Here is a 19,525-nt window from a genome sequence, read left to right as displayed (position 1 = left end):
TTGTAGATCATAGATCACACAGATCATTTAATTTCTGCAATATTCTATATACATTTCAATTGACAGTGACAGAAATAGACTACAACTAATTCTCTAGTCCTACATCAAGATAAAAACACCACCTGAAAAGTTAACTCAAAATGTTGTTTTTTATTTTGTTTTTACAAGTAAAAAACAGCTGAACTGCCAATGTGTCATCTCATATAGTAACATTAGGGTTTTTGTTTTTCTCCATTCTTCCTGGAACAACTTATTTTTTTTTTTAACATTTTACACTTTACACCTATTCCCTCAACTTTTGCCCCCAATCCCTCCCTTTAATTCCAACAACCTAGGCATCAAACAACCTCTTTTCTCCCTTGATCTTGCACAAACCTTTTTTTTTAAATTTTTATTTTTTATTTTATTTATTTTTTTTTAGATTTTATTTATTTGACAGACAGAGATCACAAGTAGGCAGAGAGGCAGGCAGAGAGAGAGAGGGAAGCAGGCTCTCTGCTGAGCAGAGAGCCCGATGCGGGGCTCGATCCCAGGACCCTGGGATCATGACCTGAGCTGAAGGCAGAGGCCCAACCCACTGAGCCACCCAGGCACCCCAATCTTGCACAAACCTTTATGTAGCATTCAAGGCTTTCTATTCTGTATTACAGTTATATGCCCATACAGTGTCTCTCCTTCTAAACCAAGTTCTTTAAGGATTAGGTCTGTGAATGATTCATCTGTAACCCACACACTGTATCCTCAAATATTTTTCAACAAATGAAAGGGACAAAAAATTGCTAATGCTATTATCTAATATACAGAAGAAAGAAAGAAGAGGTCTGTAGGGGGGTGGGGGACGACAGTGAGCTCTCTAGTAAGATAGTTTAGGTTTGTAAATCCATGTAGTTGGTTACCATCTAGAACCATCCTATTCCAGAGCTAAAGGCACAGATTTGAAGATCATTTAATTTCTGCTATTTTCTACTGGGAAATTTCTCTCTGCTAATGGCTGTAGGCATCCATCAAGATCAAGGAGAGAGCAATATCCCACATATACACATATGTAAAGAGATTTACTATAAAGCATTGGCTCCTGTAATTATAGAAACTGACAGGTCTGTCAGTTGGCAAGCTGGAGACCCCGGAGATAATGGTATAGTTTTCATCTTAGTCCAGCAGGCTCAAGACCCAGGAAGAGCTGATATTTCAGTTGGGAGTCCAAAGGCAGGAAAAAAAACCGACGTTCCAGCTCAAAGGCAGTCAGGCTGGAGGAATTTCCCCTCATTAGCAGTAGGGTCAGGGTGCTTTGTTTTATTCAGGCATCGAACTGTTTGGATGAGGTCCACCCACAAAAGGGAGGGCAATCTGCCTTTACTCAGTCTACTGATTCAAATATTAATCTCATCCAGAAACACCCTTCAGACAACCCCAGATTAATGTTTGACCAAATGTCTGAGCACAATCAAAGGGACACATAAAATTAACTATCAGATCATCTCAACCACAGAGAACCAAGGAGTCTTATCACTGCAGGAATGTAGAGCAGTAGCTTTCAACCTAACTTGGAGCCTCAAAATTAAGCACCAACCAAGAGAGTACAGGTAAGAGATATTAAAGACAACAAGAGCAAAACCTTGGAGAAATGCCTATGTTTAGAAGCTAGACAAAGGAAAAGGAGGATTACAGGAGGGAAACTAGGAAGTAGATTTAACTAGGGCACAGAAAAGAAGTTTCAAGGAAAGGATGCAGTCAGCTGTTGCAAATGAAGCAAAAGAGTTGGACAATGATTATGCTCACTAGATTGGCAATTAGTATTCATATTACCAGAAACAAGTTTCTGCAATACAATGAAAACAGGAGAGACTGTAAAGGCAGTAACTACAAATTCTTCTTTAAAGAGTAATGGTAGAAAATATTTTGGGGAGACAAAAATAAGAAATGAGGTGAAAGAATTAAGTTTTGAAAAAGTGAAAGAATAGCTCCTCCATCCAAACCAGAAAGAAGAGGCAAATCTGAGGTGGGTAAATGCATACAAAAAATGGTCCTAAACTCAGTAGTTAAAAAAAAAAAAAGTAGTTAAGGTCATCCACCAGAGGAGGTGGAAAGGGTGGATTAAAGAAAGTGATGAAGGTTTGAAATAATGTACAAAACTCCACCAGTATATACTTTATAAAATAGTTTTAAGAATGGGAAAGCTTGGGCGCCTGGGTGGCTCAGTGGGTTAAGCCACTGCCTTTGGCTCAGGTCATGATCTCAGGGTCCTGGGATCGAGCCCCGCATCGGGCTCTCTGCTCAGCAGGGAGCCTGCTTCCCTCCCTCTCTCTCTCTCTCTCTCTCTCTGCCTGCCTCTCTGTCTACTTGTGATCTCTCTCTGTCAAATAAATGAGTAAAATCTTTAAAAAAAAAAAAAAATGGGAAAGCTTTACACCTACACAGATGCAAGGTTCATGCCAGACTGTCCCAAAAATCAGACTGAACAAAACACCAAATTTTCTTTTTTAGAAGATTTATTTGACAGAGAGACACAGTTAAGAGAGGAAACACAAGCAGGGGGAGTAGGAGAGGGAGAAGCAGGCTTTCTGCTGAGCAGGGAGCCCGATGCCGGGCTCAATCCCAGGACCCTGCGATGACCAGAGCTGAAGGCAGACGGTTCATGACTGAGCCACTCAGGAGCCCCTAAATTTTCAATAAATGTATTTTAAGTGTTGTGTGTGTGTGTGTGTGTGTGCACGCACATGTGTGTAAATATTATATGTCTATAACAGTTACTATTTGGAACAAAGTTAATCACTTCTTTATATGAACTTTTAAATAGTTTTAAAAAGATACTTCACTAAGCTATTGAAATAGTTTACTACGTTCAGCTAGACAATGAAAAACATGTTGTTCAGTATTCCCTCTTACTTAGGGGCACCTGGGTGGTTCAGTCAGTTGAGCATGTGACTTTTGATTTCGGCTCAGGTCATGATCTCAGGGTTATAGATCAAGCCCCAAGACATGCTTCAAACTTCAGTGTGGAGTGTGCTTGGGATTCTCCTCTCCCTCTGGCCCCCACCACCCTATGAAAAAACTAAAATCTTTAAAAAAAAAAAAAAAAAAAAAAAAAAAAAAGATTTTTCCTTGTTTAAAATTAATAATAGAGATTCTGCCAATGGGATATATAAATGCTTATAATGTTAATACAGTTAACTTTTAGAAAGAACTAAAACCCATAGAACTTTGCAAAGCCAGTTCTATGAAAATAATTTGATTACTAAAATCTTTGCAATCTTCTCAAAGTAGCTAAATTTATAGCTATTAACTAAAAGTCTGATTTAAACTTAAGTTGCCGTAAGACAATTTTAAATTCTATGCTGCCTTTTCCTGGTATCGGTCACAAAAATTTGAACCAAAGCCTTTAGATTATTAACAAAAGACACTAAAAGGAAACAGGAAGTAAGCTTGCTGAGTAAGAAGAAAAACACTCTTTTAACCACAAAGCATAAATTCTTAGAGGAAATGAATACTTCAGCATGTAAAGTAATTATAAAGAATACGCACTGCTATCCCCCCCAAAATATGAGTATCAGGGAAAAGTTTTAAAATAACCTGAGAGAAACCATCATTATTAAATGACTACTTATAAGTTCTACAGTCAATATTTATATTATTTGCCTCCTTGAATTTTCTTCCTCATCGGTCCTTGTTCTATTTTCTGGAACAATAGACTTTAAAATTAAGTTACTAACTTGAATTTCTCAATTCACATCAAAAAATATAAATGGGATTTGCTTAATTTTAACCTTTTTATAAAACTTTCAGAACCTGCTGCTACTTTTCTGTTAAAATCTAGCACAAAAATGCTACTTACTATAGCACAAAGGTAATATACTTAATATACTGTGAAATTTAGTATATCACTATTTCATCTTTTTTACAATACCATGATTTTCAGTTATCCTACTTCCTGAATTGGTTTGAGAAACTATGTCCACACTACAAAACTTCATTATTATTATTATTTTTTAAGATTTTACTTATTTGAGAGAGTGAGAGAGATCATAAGCAGGAGGGAAGGGTAGAGGAAGCAGCAGACTCCCTGATGAGCAGGGAGCCCGATTTGGGACTTGATCCCAGGACTCTGGGATCACGACCTGAGCTGAAGGCAGATGCTTAACCCACTGAGCGACCCAGGTGCCCTCAAAATGCAAAACTTTCAAGGAAAGAAAAAAGTCCAGTTCCTCTTACATGGGAACTTTCCAAACTTTAAGTATTACTCTGGAAATGTATCCCAGAACTCATCCAGTTTAACTGATAAGGGACAGAAGCAGAAAAATGTTCACCTTTAGCCCAGAAGGCTGACCGACAGCCTGCATAGTTTCAAAAAGGTTGCTATATTCTTCAAGAGTCTCATGTAAATCTCACCAATAATTAATATCAAACTGAATGATAAGCACCACAGAAATATTATGAAAGTAGTTTTACGAGTAGAAATTCAAAGACATCTAATGATTTAATACTCTCTGCACATCCCCTCCCCCTTGAGCACTAAGCATATAACCACTAGTTTCATACTATTCAAGCTCTTTTTGCCCATGGGTCCTGTCCCCATTCTAATTAAATAAACCAAGCTGCACCACAAAACATCTCAAGAATTCTTGTCACACTCAACGATCCCACAATATAACCATCTTTTTCACAGATGAAGAAACTCAGATCCACGAAGTGACTTATCTCCAATTAATATTCTCTTCAAAAAATAAAAAAAAATTATCTTCTTCAGGCAAAACATTTCCAATCTTTTCAATGGTTCCTTAAAGGACTTAGCTTCTAGCTCCTGAAAACTGCAGTTCTCTTTTCAAGATATACTCTAGTTTGCCAGTGGCCCCTCTTTGAATGTGGTGCTCAGACAAAATTATTAAATGGGATTTTAATAATGGAATGATTAACAACTGCATCCCTCAGCCAGGCTGCAGTTAGACTCCTTTAAGACTGGGCAGGTGGCCTAAGCCACCTCAATTCAGAAATAGTGCCATTTAGTAAAGCTGTTGATATATACATTCTAGAAATCAAGCTCCCATCTGAGTGCTCAGCTGCTCAAGTCATATTATTTTTGCTTACCTCGCTTATTAGCACACTCATGTTTCTCATAAACTGTTTGCTTACTCCGTGATCCTTAACCCCCACCCCATACTTAAACTTTTTTTTTTTTTTTAACATAGGCTCCACACCCAGCATGGAGCCCAATTTGGGCCTCAAACTCATGACTCTGAGATCAAGGGTAAGACACTCAACTGACTGAGCCACCCAGGTGCCCGCCCCATACTTAAAACAAAATCTAACAGGTTTCTGTTAAAACTGATGCTTAGAAGCCTAGTTAATTCTTTTTTTTTTTTTTTTGAAGATTTCATTTATTTATCTGAGAGATAGGAACAGAGAAAGCAACAGAAAGCACAAGCAGGGAGGACAGGGAGAAGCAGGCTTCTTGCCGAGCTGGAATAATGTTTCCCTTAGGATAAATTACTTTCCAATCCTGAGAAAGTTAGAATTTGAGACAGATAATGAAATAAACCAGTCATTTATAAATATTTTATTAAATTCAAGATAATCTATGTATTGTGGTCATAATGCATATATTGTAGAGATGTGAATACATACATACAAAGGTGTGATGCAAGGAGCAGGATTATTTGAAAGTGACCTGGATGCTCATTCGGAACTACATGGACAATCAAGGGCTTTCTGTCTTCTACCAATGGGAGGACTAAGCCTACACTCAGATCCCTACAAGACTAGCAGCTTCCTTTTCTCTGATAGCAGACACTGCAACTTTCCATAGTTCCTGAGATCTCTAAGTTCTAGGCAGCTGCCCTTCCCAAACAATTCCTGAAAACAGCTGAAATCCCTAATCCCTCATGCTTCACCCATAAAAAGAAGACCCACACTTGGGGAGGGATCTCTCCACTGGAACACTGACTGAAATGTGAATCCGGCAGTGACCTGACCTGAGCAGGATAGGCTTGGTTTTAACCATTTAAAAATGTACAATTCACTGGCTTTCAGTACATTCACAATGTTATGTGGTCACCACCACTATGATAAGAACACTGAAATGGTCTAATTCTTTTTTTTTTTTTTTAAGATTTTATTTATTTATTTGACAGAGAGAGATCACAAGTACTCAGAGAGGAAGGCAGAGAGAGAGGAGGAAGCAGGCTTCCTGCTTAGCAGGAAGCCTGATGCGATGCGGGGCTCTGGTATCATGACCTGAGCCGAAGGCAGAGGCTTAACCCACTGAGCCACCCAGGCGCCCTGAAATGGTCTAATTCTAGAACATTTTCATCACCCCAAAAACCCCTGTACCTACTAAGCAATCACCTTCATTCCTACCTTCCCACACCCCTGGAAGATACTGGTCTGCTTCCTTTCTCTCTGGCTTTGCCTTCTCTGGACATATGATATAAAATGAATCATACAATACATGGTGGTCTCTTGTATCTGGCTTCTTTCATTTATGTTTTAAGGTTCATCTATTATATATACTAGGACTTCACTCTTTTTTTGTAGGCAATATTCCACTGTATGAACATAACACTTTGGTTTACCCATTTATCAGTTAATTGGGGTTATTTCCACTTTGGGACTATTATGAATAAAGTTGCTAAAACCAATCCAATTTGTAGAATGAGCAAATGACTTAGACATTTCTCCAAAAACGATATACAAATGGCCAATTAAGCACATGAAAAGATGCTCATCATTAATCATCAGGAAATGTAAATCAAAACCACAGTGATATGCTTCCTATCTATCAGGATGGCTATAATCTAAAAAATGGAAAATAACAAGTACTGGCAAGGATGTGAAGAAACCGCAACTCTCAAACATTGCTGGTGGGATGTAAAATGGTGCAACCACTATGGAAAGAAGTTTGGTAATGCCTCAAAAAGCTAAACAGAATTACCAGCAATTCCTCTTCTAGGTATACTCCCCCTCCACCCATGCTTTTTTTTTTTTAATTGGATGACTCATGGCTTAAAGTTTCCCCTTCTCTTTTTAAATACTTTAGAAAATGACTGCTATTTTGTAAAAACAAAAACCACAACAAAATGACAGAGATATTAAGAGAAAATAATTTGACACTGTATTTAGGATTTCAATTTAAAATGTGTAATTAGGGGCGCCTGGGTGGCTCAGTGGGTTAAAGCCTCTGCTTTCGGCTCAGGTCATGATCCCAAGGTCCTGGGATCGGGCCCGCATCGCATCGGGCTCTCTGCTCAGCAGGGAGCCTGCTTTCCTTCCTCTCTCTCTGCCTGCCTCTCTGCCTGGTTGTGATCTCTGTCTGTCAAATAAATTAAAATGTGTAATTAACTTGTGATTTTTTAAAGTATTAAGAGATTATGTGACTGAATTTATAAATATTGAAAAGCTTAAAAGAGCTTAACATATTCTTAGTGTGAGCTGTAATCAAAATACATTTATAAAACACTATCAATTAAGATTTTCCTCTTTCTTCTGATGATGTCCTCATCTTTTTTCCTAAGCTTCCTTATTACTTGCTTCTTTCTCCAAAGTGGCTTTTCAAAGTCACAATTCAAGATACACCCATCCAAAATCATGCAAAATTTGATTATTTGTGAGTGAGGGGATGGGGTAACTGGATAATGGGCATTAAGAAGGCATGTGATGTGGGGCGCCTGGGTGGCTCAGTGGGTTAAAGCCTCTGCCTTCGGCTCAGGTCATGATCCCGGGGTCCTGGGATCGAGCCCCACATCGGGCTCTCTGCTCGGCGGGGAGCCTGCTTCCTCCTCTCTCTCTGCCTGCCTCTCCGCCTACTTGTGATCTCTGTCAAATAAATAAATAAAATCTTTAAAAAAAAAAAAAAAAAAAAAAGAAGGCATGTGATGTGAGGAGCAACTGATAAATTATTGAACACTACATCTGAAACTAATGGTGTACTTTGTATGGGCTAATTGAATTTAAAGGTTTTTTTTAAAGATTTTATCCATTTATTCAACAGAGTGAGAAAGTAAGCACAAGCAGGGGAAATGGCAGGCAGAGGAAGAAGGAGCAGGCTCCCCACCAAGCAAGGAGCATGACCAGGGGCTCCATCCCACAACCCCAGGATCATGACCTGAGTCGAAGGCAGACACTCAACTGACTGAGCCACTCAGGCAACCCTAACTGAATTTAAATTAAAAAAATTTAAAAAAAATTAAAAAAATTGCAGGATGCCTGGGTGGCTTAGTCGGTTAAATGTCTGCCTTTGACTTGGGTCATGATCCCTGGGTCCTGGGATCGAGTTCCGCATCAGGATTCCTGCTCAGCCAGGAGTCTGCTTCTCCCTCTGCCTGCTGCTCACTCGCTCGCTTGCTCTCTCTCTCTCTGGGAAATAAATAAAATCTTAAAAAAAAAAAAAAATTCACTTCTCCTTCCCTATAGGCTAGTTGGTTACCAGCACCTAAAGAGTAGTTAAGGGCTGATCTAATTAGCCGAATGCTATAATTCACATTAAGGGGAGAATGAGGCTTAAACATTCCCAAGATCCATAGATATAAGAGCAAAATAGAAATCTGTAATGATATACTGTATTTTGAAAGGAGAAGTCTAAACCCTGCTGCCTCTCTTCTGAGGGAGAAAGACATCCTTTCCCAGCCACCCTTAACTAATTTTTACAGATAGTAAGATGATATGAACTCGGTAACTACACCACACAGGCTATAGTTCCATTCTTGACTTTTATCAATATAGGTGTTTAAAGAGAGACCTTCATTGGCTTTTACTTCCCTTCCTCTTGCTCTTCCATTCATTCATTCACGGTTAAAATCAATAAAATAATATATGAGAAAATTTCCATAATGGGGTTAAAACCCAAAATTCATTGTTTACCCTGAAAAATTAAAGAGATAAGGAAGAGAAAGTAGGACCATGTATAATGAGAGGACAGGGAGAGACATAAAACTTATCTCAAATAAAAGCTTATCAGTGACAGCCAGATCCTTGATTAGGTTTTTTAAATTTGTAATCCTATTAAAAATATTAATAGCACTAATTATTCAATTGACCTAAACATATTTCTTTCCCATACAATCTAAGATTCACAGCACATTTAAGAAGAAACCAGATTCAAAATGAAAAACAGTTCTTTTACCTAATAAATTATATACTTACCATGAATTCTGTGTTATACTACTAAGTTTGAGAAGTTAGTAAGAAAAGACTATACCTGAGATACTTGGCCCTGGACTTTTGTAAACTGAGTTGTTCGAATATTTAAAGACTGGCTTCTTGTTACCGTTGCCCCAGAAGGAGATTTTCCATTCACCTTACTTTCAAGGTGACCACTTGTTGGTGATTGCTCTTCAAGAAGAACAGCATCCCAAGGATCCTCTGGTAGTAAACCTGGAATATTCTTCTCTTCTTCATGGTCTAATACCTCTACATTGTCCACCTTAGGTTTACTTAGGGGATCCAAGTCTAACCAGTCAAATTTACTTATATCTTCAGACTTTGGAGATACCTGTAGATTGTTGACTGTTGCTTTTGAATCTGTGATCTCCAAATCAGTCCTTGCTTTTCCATTTTTTAAAAATTCTGATGTACTGGCTATTTTGTCAAACAGTTTTGCCATGTCAGGACTGACTACTGGACGATAGACAGGTAAGCTTCCTTGTGGATGAAAGGGCGTGGCAGGTGTCAAAGGGTATGAAAAATATGGAGACTGTCCTGGGAAAGTTAAATATATAGGTTCTGTGGATGGAAAAGAAGGCATTCTTGGATTGAAGCCATTTTGGAATACAGTCTGTTTACTGCTATAAGTTGACTGATAAATAGAAGGTAAAGTGTAAGTGGAAGGCCCAGATAATCCAGGTGGCCACTGTCCTCTCTGAATAGTAGGTCTAAGATAGACCTGTGTTGAAAATGAAGGGCTCAGAACAGGAGTAACTGGCAACACAGGTGTTTTCCTAGTTTCGAAACTGTCATCCAGCAATAGTTTCTCAAGTTCAGCTTGGGTGAGCTTTTCAACATCAATATCTACTGCTCTTTTTTGGGTATCAGATTCAGGAAACACCATGAGATCATAATCCTGTTTGTTATAAACTTGTGCTTTTTGTCTGGTGTTGCTTGACAACTCAAAGCCTCTCTGATTATCAGTCACTCGTCTATCCTTTTGCAGTTTTGCTAAAGCTTCTGCTTCCATCTGTAATGCTTCTTCTTTGTCCACTTCTTTTGTTCTTGTTGGTTCCAAATGTGATGAACACTGTTTAAATCCATTATTGCTGGATATCTGAGCCATGTCCACTTAAAAGACCAAACCTTCCCTAATCTATTTTTTCTTGTAGCTTCCAAGATGGCAAGACCTATACATAAAAATAAACATAAACCTCAATTAGATTTTTTAAAACACAAGTAGATTTATTTTGTTTGTAACCTACCTCATATGATTTAGGATTTAAAGCCACTTACACATAAACAACCAAATAAAATAAAATGAACAGTTGTGGGACATCTGGGTGAAGGAACATTTTTAAAATATCTACACATTGCTGGGTTAAGGGATATGTTTAGTCATACATGACTTTACCTCATTCCCTGACCTAACAGGAAAGCTAGCACTGTAAATGAACTTAAGAACCTTTCATTTTAGGTGTCTCAGTGGCTGCTGTTAACCAATGGCACTTTCCGCAGGACTCTTGGCACAAAACAACTTAAGGGATAGTCACATATTGCCAAGAGTTTGAACAGGGCTTACTGTTATGCAAATAGCAAGTTAAAATGGTTTCAATCTTTTGCTATTTGTTAAATTACTCATAAGCCAATTAGCAACAAAAGTACTCAATATCTAATCAACAAAATCAAGGAACTATTATCAAAACACATATGAAATATTGATTAAGGGGTTATAATATTCTACAACTATTAATGTACAATGTAACACAGATCAGAAAAATAAGAGTATTAAAGCTACAAGAAGTTGCAATACTCCTCTCGAAGGTTAAATTACGGCTGAATTTGTCACAGTTTTGACTATACTTCTATTGGGTTATCTGAAGTTAAATCATTAGTTGTAATACTGGGGTATCTGGCTGGCTCAACTGGTGGAGTATGCAACTCTTTTTTTTTTTTTTTTAAAGATTTTATTTATTTATTTATTTGAGAGAGAGGGAGAGAGACAGCATGAGAGAGGAGAGGCCAGAGGGAAAAGCAGACTCCCTGCCAAGCAGGGAGCCCGATGTGGGACTCGATCCCGGGACTCCAGGATCATGACCTGAGCCGAAGGCAGTCGCTTAACCAACTGAGCCACCCAGGCGCCCCGAGTATGCAACTCTTGATCTCAGGGTTATGAGTCTAAGCCCCATACTGGGCACAGAGTTTAAGAAAAGAGTTATAGTATTAAAATTCTTCCTTTTTAAATTGCTAAAATATTTATTCATAAGCTACAAGAAATAGTTTATTAAACGATCTCATCAGTTAGTTCATAAAAATTCGTAGTCTTCTACTTAAGGTAAACATAGTTCAGATCAAAATTACTGTATGAAGCAAAATGACCAGTTAAAGGGTTAGTTAGCTGCTGTGTAACAGACACATTTCTTTTCTTATCAATATGAATCAGGGATTAATTATGGGTCTGGAGTCCCATCAGCTTGATTTATGAAGCTGTAAGAACTTGGGGAAGTGAAAACTTTCCCACATGCCTTTTTCCTAAGTTTCCTAACTTTTTTAAAACAATATTTTATTTATTTATTTCACAGACAGAGATCACAAGTAAGCAGAGAGGCAGGCAGAGAGAGAGAGGGGAGGAAGCAGGCTCCCCGCTGAGCAGAGAGCCCGGTTCGGGGCTTGATCCCAGGGCCCTGGGATCATGATCTGAGTGGAACGCAGAGGCTTTAATGCCCCAGTTTCCTAACTTTTAAAATGAGAAAGTATCTATCTCCTAAATTAGAAGGATTAAATGAAACAATGCAACTGAAAAGTGCTTATCATTGGCCTTGAGCATAAGCATTAAATAAATCACATCTATTATTAATCTAAACTGATTTGAGATTCACCTAGTTTGAACACCTAGAAATCAAGGGAGTGGGGCGCCTGGTGGCTCAGTGGGTTAAAGCCTCTGCTTTCAGCTAAGGTCAAGATCCCAGGGTCTTGGGATGGAGCCCCACATCGGGTTCTCTGCTCGGCGGGGAGCCTGCTTCCCATCCCCCTCTCTCTGCCTGCCTCTCTGTCTACTTGTGATCTCTGCCTGTCATTAAAAAAAAAAAATCAAGGGAGCTCCTACTTACATCCTTTTTCTAGCACAGTGCTTGTCTATAGTATATACAAAATAAAAGTTTAATGATAGGAGGTAAGGAAACACTCAAAGTGATTTCAGATTAATGTAAAACAAATGAAAATCCTAAATGCTGAGGTAACACTAAATGAAAAAATTACTAGTGATTAGGACATAAAGAGATGTTCAAGGAAGACATCCTTTGGAAGTCTTTTTATACAACTATAGTTGAACTTCTGAGGCATTTCATTGAAAAGCTTTTCCATATTTTTCCCTTCTGTGGTAGACTGCAAAACCAGGCACAATGTACACTTAAATTTGTATACTTCATTGTACACAAACATCTCATCTCAAGAAAAACTGTAAACAGATACTTTTACTAAATATATACAGACTACGTAGAGAAAAAAACTGACATCTACTATTTACTCTGAAATTCAACAAAAAAATAAGTTAATTAGCTGAGAGAGGGATAGATGGATAAACATGTGCTAAAGCAAGTACAGGAAAATATTAATAGAACAATCTAGTTGGTAAGCATATGGGTATTCACTTTGAAATCCTTTCAACTTGGCAGCATGACTGAAAATTTTCACAAAATGTTGGATGGGGAAGAAGAGGTACAAATTCCTCCCACTCCAGCACACACTTCCCCTTTATAAAGTTACTTCGCTTCTCCTCCCATAAAGGGTGGGAGTCTAGTTCTCTGTGTGACTTGCTTTGTCCAATACAATATAAAAGAAGTGACACTGTGGGAGTTCCAAGTTCATGAGAGCCTGACTGCTTCAGCTCTTCCTTTTTTCAGTACAGCCACTGCCATGGAAACACTCACAGACGATGAGAGAGCACTAGGAGAAAAAGGTCCAGCCAACAGTCATCACCAACCAGCAAATATGAGCAAAGCCACCACCTTAGACCATTCATCCACAGTCCGAATGGCCACATCCACATTACTGACCCAAGACAAGACAGCAGAAAAAACCACCTACCCTGAGTTCAAGCCAAACTGCTAACCCAAAAAATCATTTTGGAACGAATGGCTTAGTATATAGCAACAGATAACTGGTCAACCTTTCCTTCTCACTTTCAGAAAGCAGAAGCCAATTACCAATTTAACAGCAAATTTCCATCTTAACTTTTCACAGCCACCACTACCACCTTCCTTCAAGTATCCTCAGAGAATGAACAGTTCCCTTTCCCTTCCTAAGCCCTTTCCTTTTATATCCTTAATCCCACTGAATTCCCCTACTTATCAGTGATTGCCTCCTCTGCATTATTTTCTCTTATTTGCTTCTGCTCCTCTGCCATAAAAATGCCAAGTTTTGTACACACTGAGGTGGAAAAAAATCTTAACATTCCTCTTTAGACTCCAGTAGCTTTCATTTTAATATTCTTTTTTCACTGCCAAAATTCTCAAGTGAGTGACCTAGAAAGTCCTTTCTTTACTCATTCTGCCTTGGAAAAATTATAATTGTCCTTCAGGGCCCAGTGCAAATACAGACACCTGAAACTTTTCTTAAGCAGCTCCTCTTAGAAACTATCTTTTCAGCTCATATAAAACTTCTATCTTAATTTTCATAGACTTTATGCTGTTTTTGCCTCATCAATATCCTTTCTTCTGATAATAGAAATTATAACTTCTTTTTTGCAATCCTCATCTCTGTTTTGTTCCATCTAGTTCAAATAGGGCTCGAACATCCTTAGTCCTCCCACCCACAACCACATCAGAGGAACCGTCTGGCCAATTAGAGTTAATCCCAAGACTTCTGAAACTATTTGGAAAGGAAGCCTATCATTGAAGCTGCTAAATTTATGGGATTTAAGTCTGGCATCGCTGTGGCCATCTTTGCCACTACTCACTGAAGGAGATGCTGCCCGAGAACAGATTCAAACCAGAAGAGAGCAAAGCTAGGATAAATAAAATGGAATAGATTCTGGATATTACAGGGACGCCTGGGTGACTCAGTTGGTAAAGCAGCTGCCTTTGGCTCAGGTCATGATCCCAGTGTCCTGGGATCGAGTCCCACATCGGGCTCCTTGCTCATCAGGGAGCCTGCTTCTCCCTCTGACTCTGCCTGTCACTCTGTCTGCCTGTGCTTGCTCTCGCTCTCTCTGACAAATAAATTTTAAAAAATCTTAAAAAAAAAGATTCTGGATATTACATTAAGTGTCAGGATCCAACCCATGTCCAAGACCAGTCTTTTCATTTATGTAAGCCAATAAATTCCTCTGCTTAAGCTGGTTTAAAATTACTTTCTTCCACAATAACTAAAAACCTCTTTACACAGAATCTGTAACCTGTATGTCTACCCAATAGTATTGAATAAGCTTAAGTGCAGAGACCTACTTTGTAGCTTTCTTCCCTACGTTTAAAAGCACCCAGCTTAATAAATATGATTTATTAATTTAATGAACATGTGGGTTTTTTTTTTTTTAAGATTTTTTATTTATTTATTTGACAACAAGTAGGCAGGGAGGCAGGCAGAGGAAGAGGGGGAAGCAGGCTCCCTGCCGAGCAGAGAGCCCGATGCAGGGCTCCATCCCAGCACCCTGAGATCATGACCCGAGCTGAAGACAGAGGCCCAACCCACTGAGCCACCGAGGTGCCCCTAATGAACATGTGTTTTAAAGAAGGGAGTAAGAGCTATCAGACAGCTTTGAAGAAGAGATTTCAGATGGCACATGACTGGAATATATGGGAGAAATTAAGTTCAACTGCCTGTTACTGAATACCACAACATGGTCTATTTTTCACAAAATCAGATGAATTAGAACAAAACAACGTTTTGCAAAGGGAAGCAGATACTGAACTGCAATTCACCTTCCACAGGCATATTGGTAATTTATTTAACCATTTTCCTGGCCACCATATTTGGTAATGATATGACATTGTTCTGAAAGAGAGAATCAGGATTTTTTTAAGTGAGCTTGAGATCGTTTACTCAAAAGAGAGCACACTGGGGCGCCTGGGTGGCTCAGTGGGTTAAGGCCTCTGCCTTCGGCTCGGGTCATGATCTCAGGGTCCTGGGATAGAGCCCCGCATCGGGCTCTCTGCTCGGCGGGGAGCCTGCTTCCTCCTCTCTCTCTGCCTGCCTTTCTGCCTACTTGTGATCTCTGTCTGTCAAATAAATAAAATCTTTAAAAAAAAAAAAAAAAAAAGAGAGCACACTTATTCCAAATATTTCATACTAATGTTACCTTTTATTTACTGACAAAGGTATAAAATAGTTTGAAAAATATTTTAACAGTGAATATGGCATTTTTTCACATCAATTTATTTGCTTGCCCTATCCCCAGTATCAACCCCAAGCAGTATTTGCTCAAGTAAATTCAACTCTAAGTAGTAAAAGTAAGCTATTAACGGCTGATTTGCCATATTTTAGCTTTCCAAAAGATTATCATGCATGTATACTCAAACGGTAATAAAGGACTTAAAAGGTTGTCCAAAAGTAACCCAGTGCTTCAGCTATTTTTTCTGAGGCTGCCACAGTGACATGCTCCATTAATTTTTTAAAACAAAACATCATTTGATGACAAACATTTAGCAGGAAACAATTTTGCACATGCTAATTCAAAATGCAAACTTCAATGCTAATGTTCTCCTAATTCAAGCTGGAAAAGACAATATAACTAGTTTCTGAATGATGACTGTATACCATCTGCCAAAATTTCCCAACACTGAGTAACCCAGTAATAATCACAAGGCTGTAGCTACTTTAAATTCTTCAAAAGAGAGCAATTAAACTATTCAGTTAAACTTTGGGATACCATTTGCAGACCCAAAAGAATTAATTTAAAAGCTCTTGGCTTCTTTGGTAGACATTCATTTAAAATTTAAATTTAAATCTCAGAAATAAGAAATAAAACAAGCCAGTACTGCTACCCATCTAAATACTTTGTGACCTTGAAATTAAAGATAAGTAAAAAAAAAAAATAGAGAAAAAATCATTTGAGTTCAACAATGAAAATATTTCTCATCTAAAATGAAAATGAGGGGCGCGTGGGTGGCTCAGTCAATTAAGTATCTGCCTTCTGCTCAGGTCGTGATCCCAGGGTCCTGGGATCCAGTCCTGCATTGAGCTCTCTGCTCAGCAGGGTGCTTCTCCCTCTTCCTCTGCCTGCTTCTCACCCCTGCTTGTGCTCATGCCCGCACGCTCTCTTGCTCTGAGTCAAATAAATAAAATCTTAAATAATAATAACTTAAAAAAAATAAAATGAAAATGAATCTCAAAGAAAATTAAATAATGGCACCCCTATGGAACTGAATACTATGCCACCATTAAAAATAAAATTATTGGGGTGCCTGGTTGGTTCAGTGGGTTAAAGCCTCTGCCTTCGGTCATGATCTCAGGGTCCTGGGATTGAGCCCCCGCATCCGGCTCTTTGCTCAGCAGGGAGCCTGCCCCCGTCCCCCCCCCCCCGCCTGCCTCTGCCTGCCTCTCTGCCTGCTTGTGATCTCTGTCAAATAAATGAATAAAATCTTTAAAAAATAAATAAATAAATAACACTACAGTAACCATGGAAAATATTTAAAACTGTAGCAAATATCTACATATCTCTATCTATACATAAATCTATAGACATACACCAATATACGTTGTTTGCATAGAGATATGTAGACACTAAGTGCCAAAAACACTGCTTAAAGCAATGTATTAACTAATTTAATCCTCATAAATTAAGTAGCTACTATTATCTCCAGTATACAAACAAAAAAACTTCATACAAATTATATAATCTGCCCAAGTTCATAGTAGTTAGCAAATGGTGAGAGAACTCAAATCCAGGCACTGCTAATTTACTATATTTTTATGTTAACAGTTACCTAGAATAAGTGTCTAAACATACCTTATCCTTCATAAATACCAACTTTCTTCCTCAAGGGTAGTTACCTCATTCTGCATTAATAAATTTTATTGTTTAATTCTATCATGAAGCAATTAATGCTATTTAGTTATAACATGTGCCAATTTATTAGTTAATTTATTATCACATGACTAGCAAATTTATCATTTCTTTGAGAGCATGAATTTGGATTTTATTCATCCTCTTCTACTCTCCTGTAGTTGTTGAATGAATGCCTCCATGACTAGGAACTTAAGACACCGTTCTTTTTATCAAAGAGAAGCTCAAATTCTGCAACAAGCAAAGAAATAAAAAAAACAGACGAAAACTTATTAATGAGGCAACTAAATTTGGGACACCTGAGTAGCTCAGTTAAGTGTCTACCTTCGGCCCAGGTTTTGATCCCAGGGTCCTGGATTCAGCTGGGAGCCTGCTTCGCCCTCTGCCTAACGCTCCCCCTGCTCATGTTCTCAGACAAATAAATAAATAAAATCTTGAAAAAACAAAAAAACTAAAAGTGAAAAATCATGTGGTTGAGTTTAGAATAAACAAGTGGTGGCAGAAAAAAATTATCTTGGAAACTACGAGGGGAGACGGCAACAGAAAACTAAAAATAGGAGAGGAGAGGGTGCCTGGCTGACTTAGTCAGTGGAGTGTGTGACTCCTGATCTCAGTCAGGATTGTGAGTTTGAGCCCCATGCTGGGTATAGAGATTACTTAAAAAAGTAGAACTCTTAAATAAAATAAATATAGGAGAGAAGCGTCATCTGTTCTAAAAGGAAGAACTCCAGTAGACAAGAGAACATTCTCGAACTATCTCTATGATTCATGGAGGAAAAAAATTCATCTGACAAAAGTAATCAAGTACTTTGGTATTAGGCATTATACAACTTTGTCAAAAAGATTAAATGGATGAATGTCCTGGTGTTTGTTGGGTGAGATTAGGTTAGCACTATTCAATGGGAATGGAATGCATGCCACATACCGAATTTAAAAATTTTTACAACTACATTAACGGAAAGAAGCATACAAAATTATTAATATTTTATGTAATCCAATATATTCAAAATACTGTCATTTCAATAGGTAACCAATATAAAAATATGAATGGGACATTTTACCTTCTTTTTTATATTAAGTCTTCAAAACGTGGTATATATTTTATACTTACACATTTCAACTTAGACTCGCCATATTTCAAGTGCTCAAAAGCTAAAGGTGGCGAGTAGACAACTTATGGACAGAATTTAAAAGGAAAGGAACAAAAAGCATGGTGAACGAGCATCATTAATTTCTGGAGAGGAAGGAAAAATTTATTTTCCCAAGGGAAGTCATCCCTTCCCTCAACTCAATAAAATATCTCCAATGTCTATTAGTTAGTTAATTTTCAGGGGAAGAAAAATTTTAAGTTCCCTAGATAACATACAGCCTTTTAACTAAGGTCTGTCTTAACCATTATGAATAAGTTTTGTATTTTTAAAGTATACAATTTCTAATTGTTCTACAATTAACAAACTGTTAACATTTCATAGATAAATTTCATTTCATAGATAAATCAACCAAACAGGATTACAAAATTACAAAAAGGTTAACTTATTTAAATGTAGGGGAAAAAAAAAAATCATAAAGCCAAACTATCCCAGGGAATTCCTAGTTAACCTCAGTATAAAGAAGGCCATCCCAATATGATTTAAAGCCAGGAAGAGAATATTCAAATATGTATTTTTTTTAAGCTTATTTTTGGTAAACAAGCACTACATAATTTATTCACTTCTTCAATAAATATTCATTATTGGGTGTATACTAGATGCTGAAAGCAAAAAAAAAAAAAAAAAAAACAACCATTGGGGTGCCTGGCTGGCTAAGTCAGAAGAGCACATAGCTCTTGATCTCATGGTCCTAGGGCAGGAGTGACAGACTGGGTGTAGAGATTACTAAAATAAATAAACTTTAAAAAAAAATTAACTATTAAAAATATCAATGAAAAAATAAACATGGGGCGGCCTGGATGGCTCAGCAGGTTAAGTGTCTGCCTTCAGCTCCCTCAGGTCATGATCGTGGGTTTCTGGGACAGAGCCCACACAGGGCTCCCACCACAGTGGGGTGTTTGCTTCTCAGGATGCCTGACAATCCCCACTCATGCTCTCTCTCTCTGGAATAAATAAAATCTTTAAAATAAACAAAAGTTATACTAAACCTAATATACCAAACTGATTAACACATGCACAGAGAAAAAAAAATATTCATCATACTAAACCTCGTAAGATACAGTAAGGAGATATAGGAAAATTTACAGCATTTTTTAAGATTTTATTTATTTATTTGACAGAAAGAGATCATAAGTAGGCAGAGAGGCAGGCAGAGGGAGAGAAGGGGAAGCAGGCTCCCTGCTGAGCAGAGAGCCTGATGTGGGGCTTGATCCCAGGAGCCTGGGATCATGACCTGAGCTAA

General features: G+C 38.0%; 1 protein-coding gene across 3 annotated transcripts in view; it reads right to left on the bottom strand.

Annotated features, from left to right (window-relative positions):
- The window catches only part of LOC111149457 (phosphatidylinositol-4-phosphate 3-kinase catalytic subunit type 2 alpha), a 101,955-nt gene that overhangs the window by 66,689 nt on the left and 15,741 nt on the right, over positions 1-19,525 (bottom strand). For all 3 annotated transcript variants that reach the window (XM_022506548.1, XM_022506547.1, XM_022506546.1), the window contains exon 2: positions 9,188-10,322. In XM_022506548.1, the coding sequence (XP_022362256.1) occupies positions 9,188-10,258 (1,071 nt within the window). In that variant the 5' untranslated portion in view covers positions 10,259-10,322. The remainder of the gene's footprint in view (positions 1-9,187; positions 10,323-19,525) is intronic.

The sequence above is a fragment of the Enhydra lutris genome, unplaced genomic scaffold (genome assembly GCF_002288905.1).
Source record: "Enhydra lutris kenyoni isolate GAN:26980312 unplaced genomic scaffold, ASM228890v2 scaffoldscaffold22, whole genome shotgun sequence".
NCBI classification, from domain to species: Eukaryota; Metazoa; Chordata; class Mammalia; order Carnivora; family Mustelidae; genus Enhydra; species Enhydra lutris.
The sequence above is the reverse complement of the archived record's forward strand: the minus strand, read 5'-3'. Positions and strand labels throughout refer to the sequence as shown.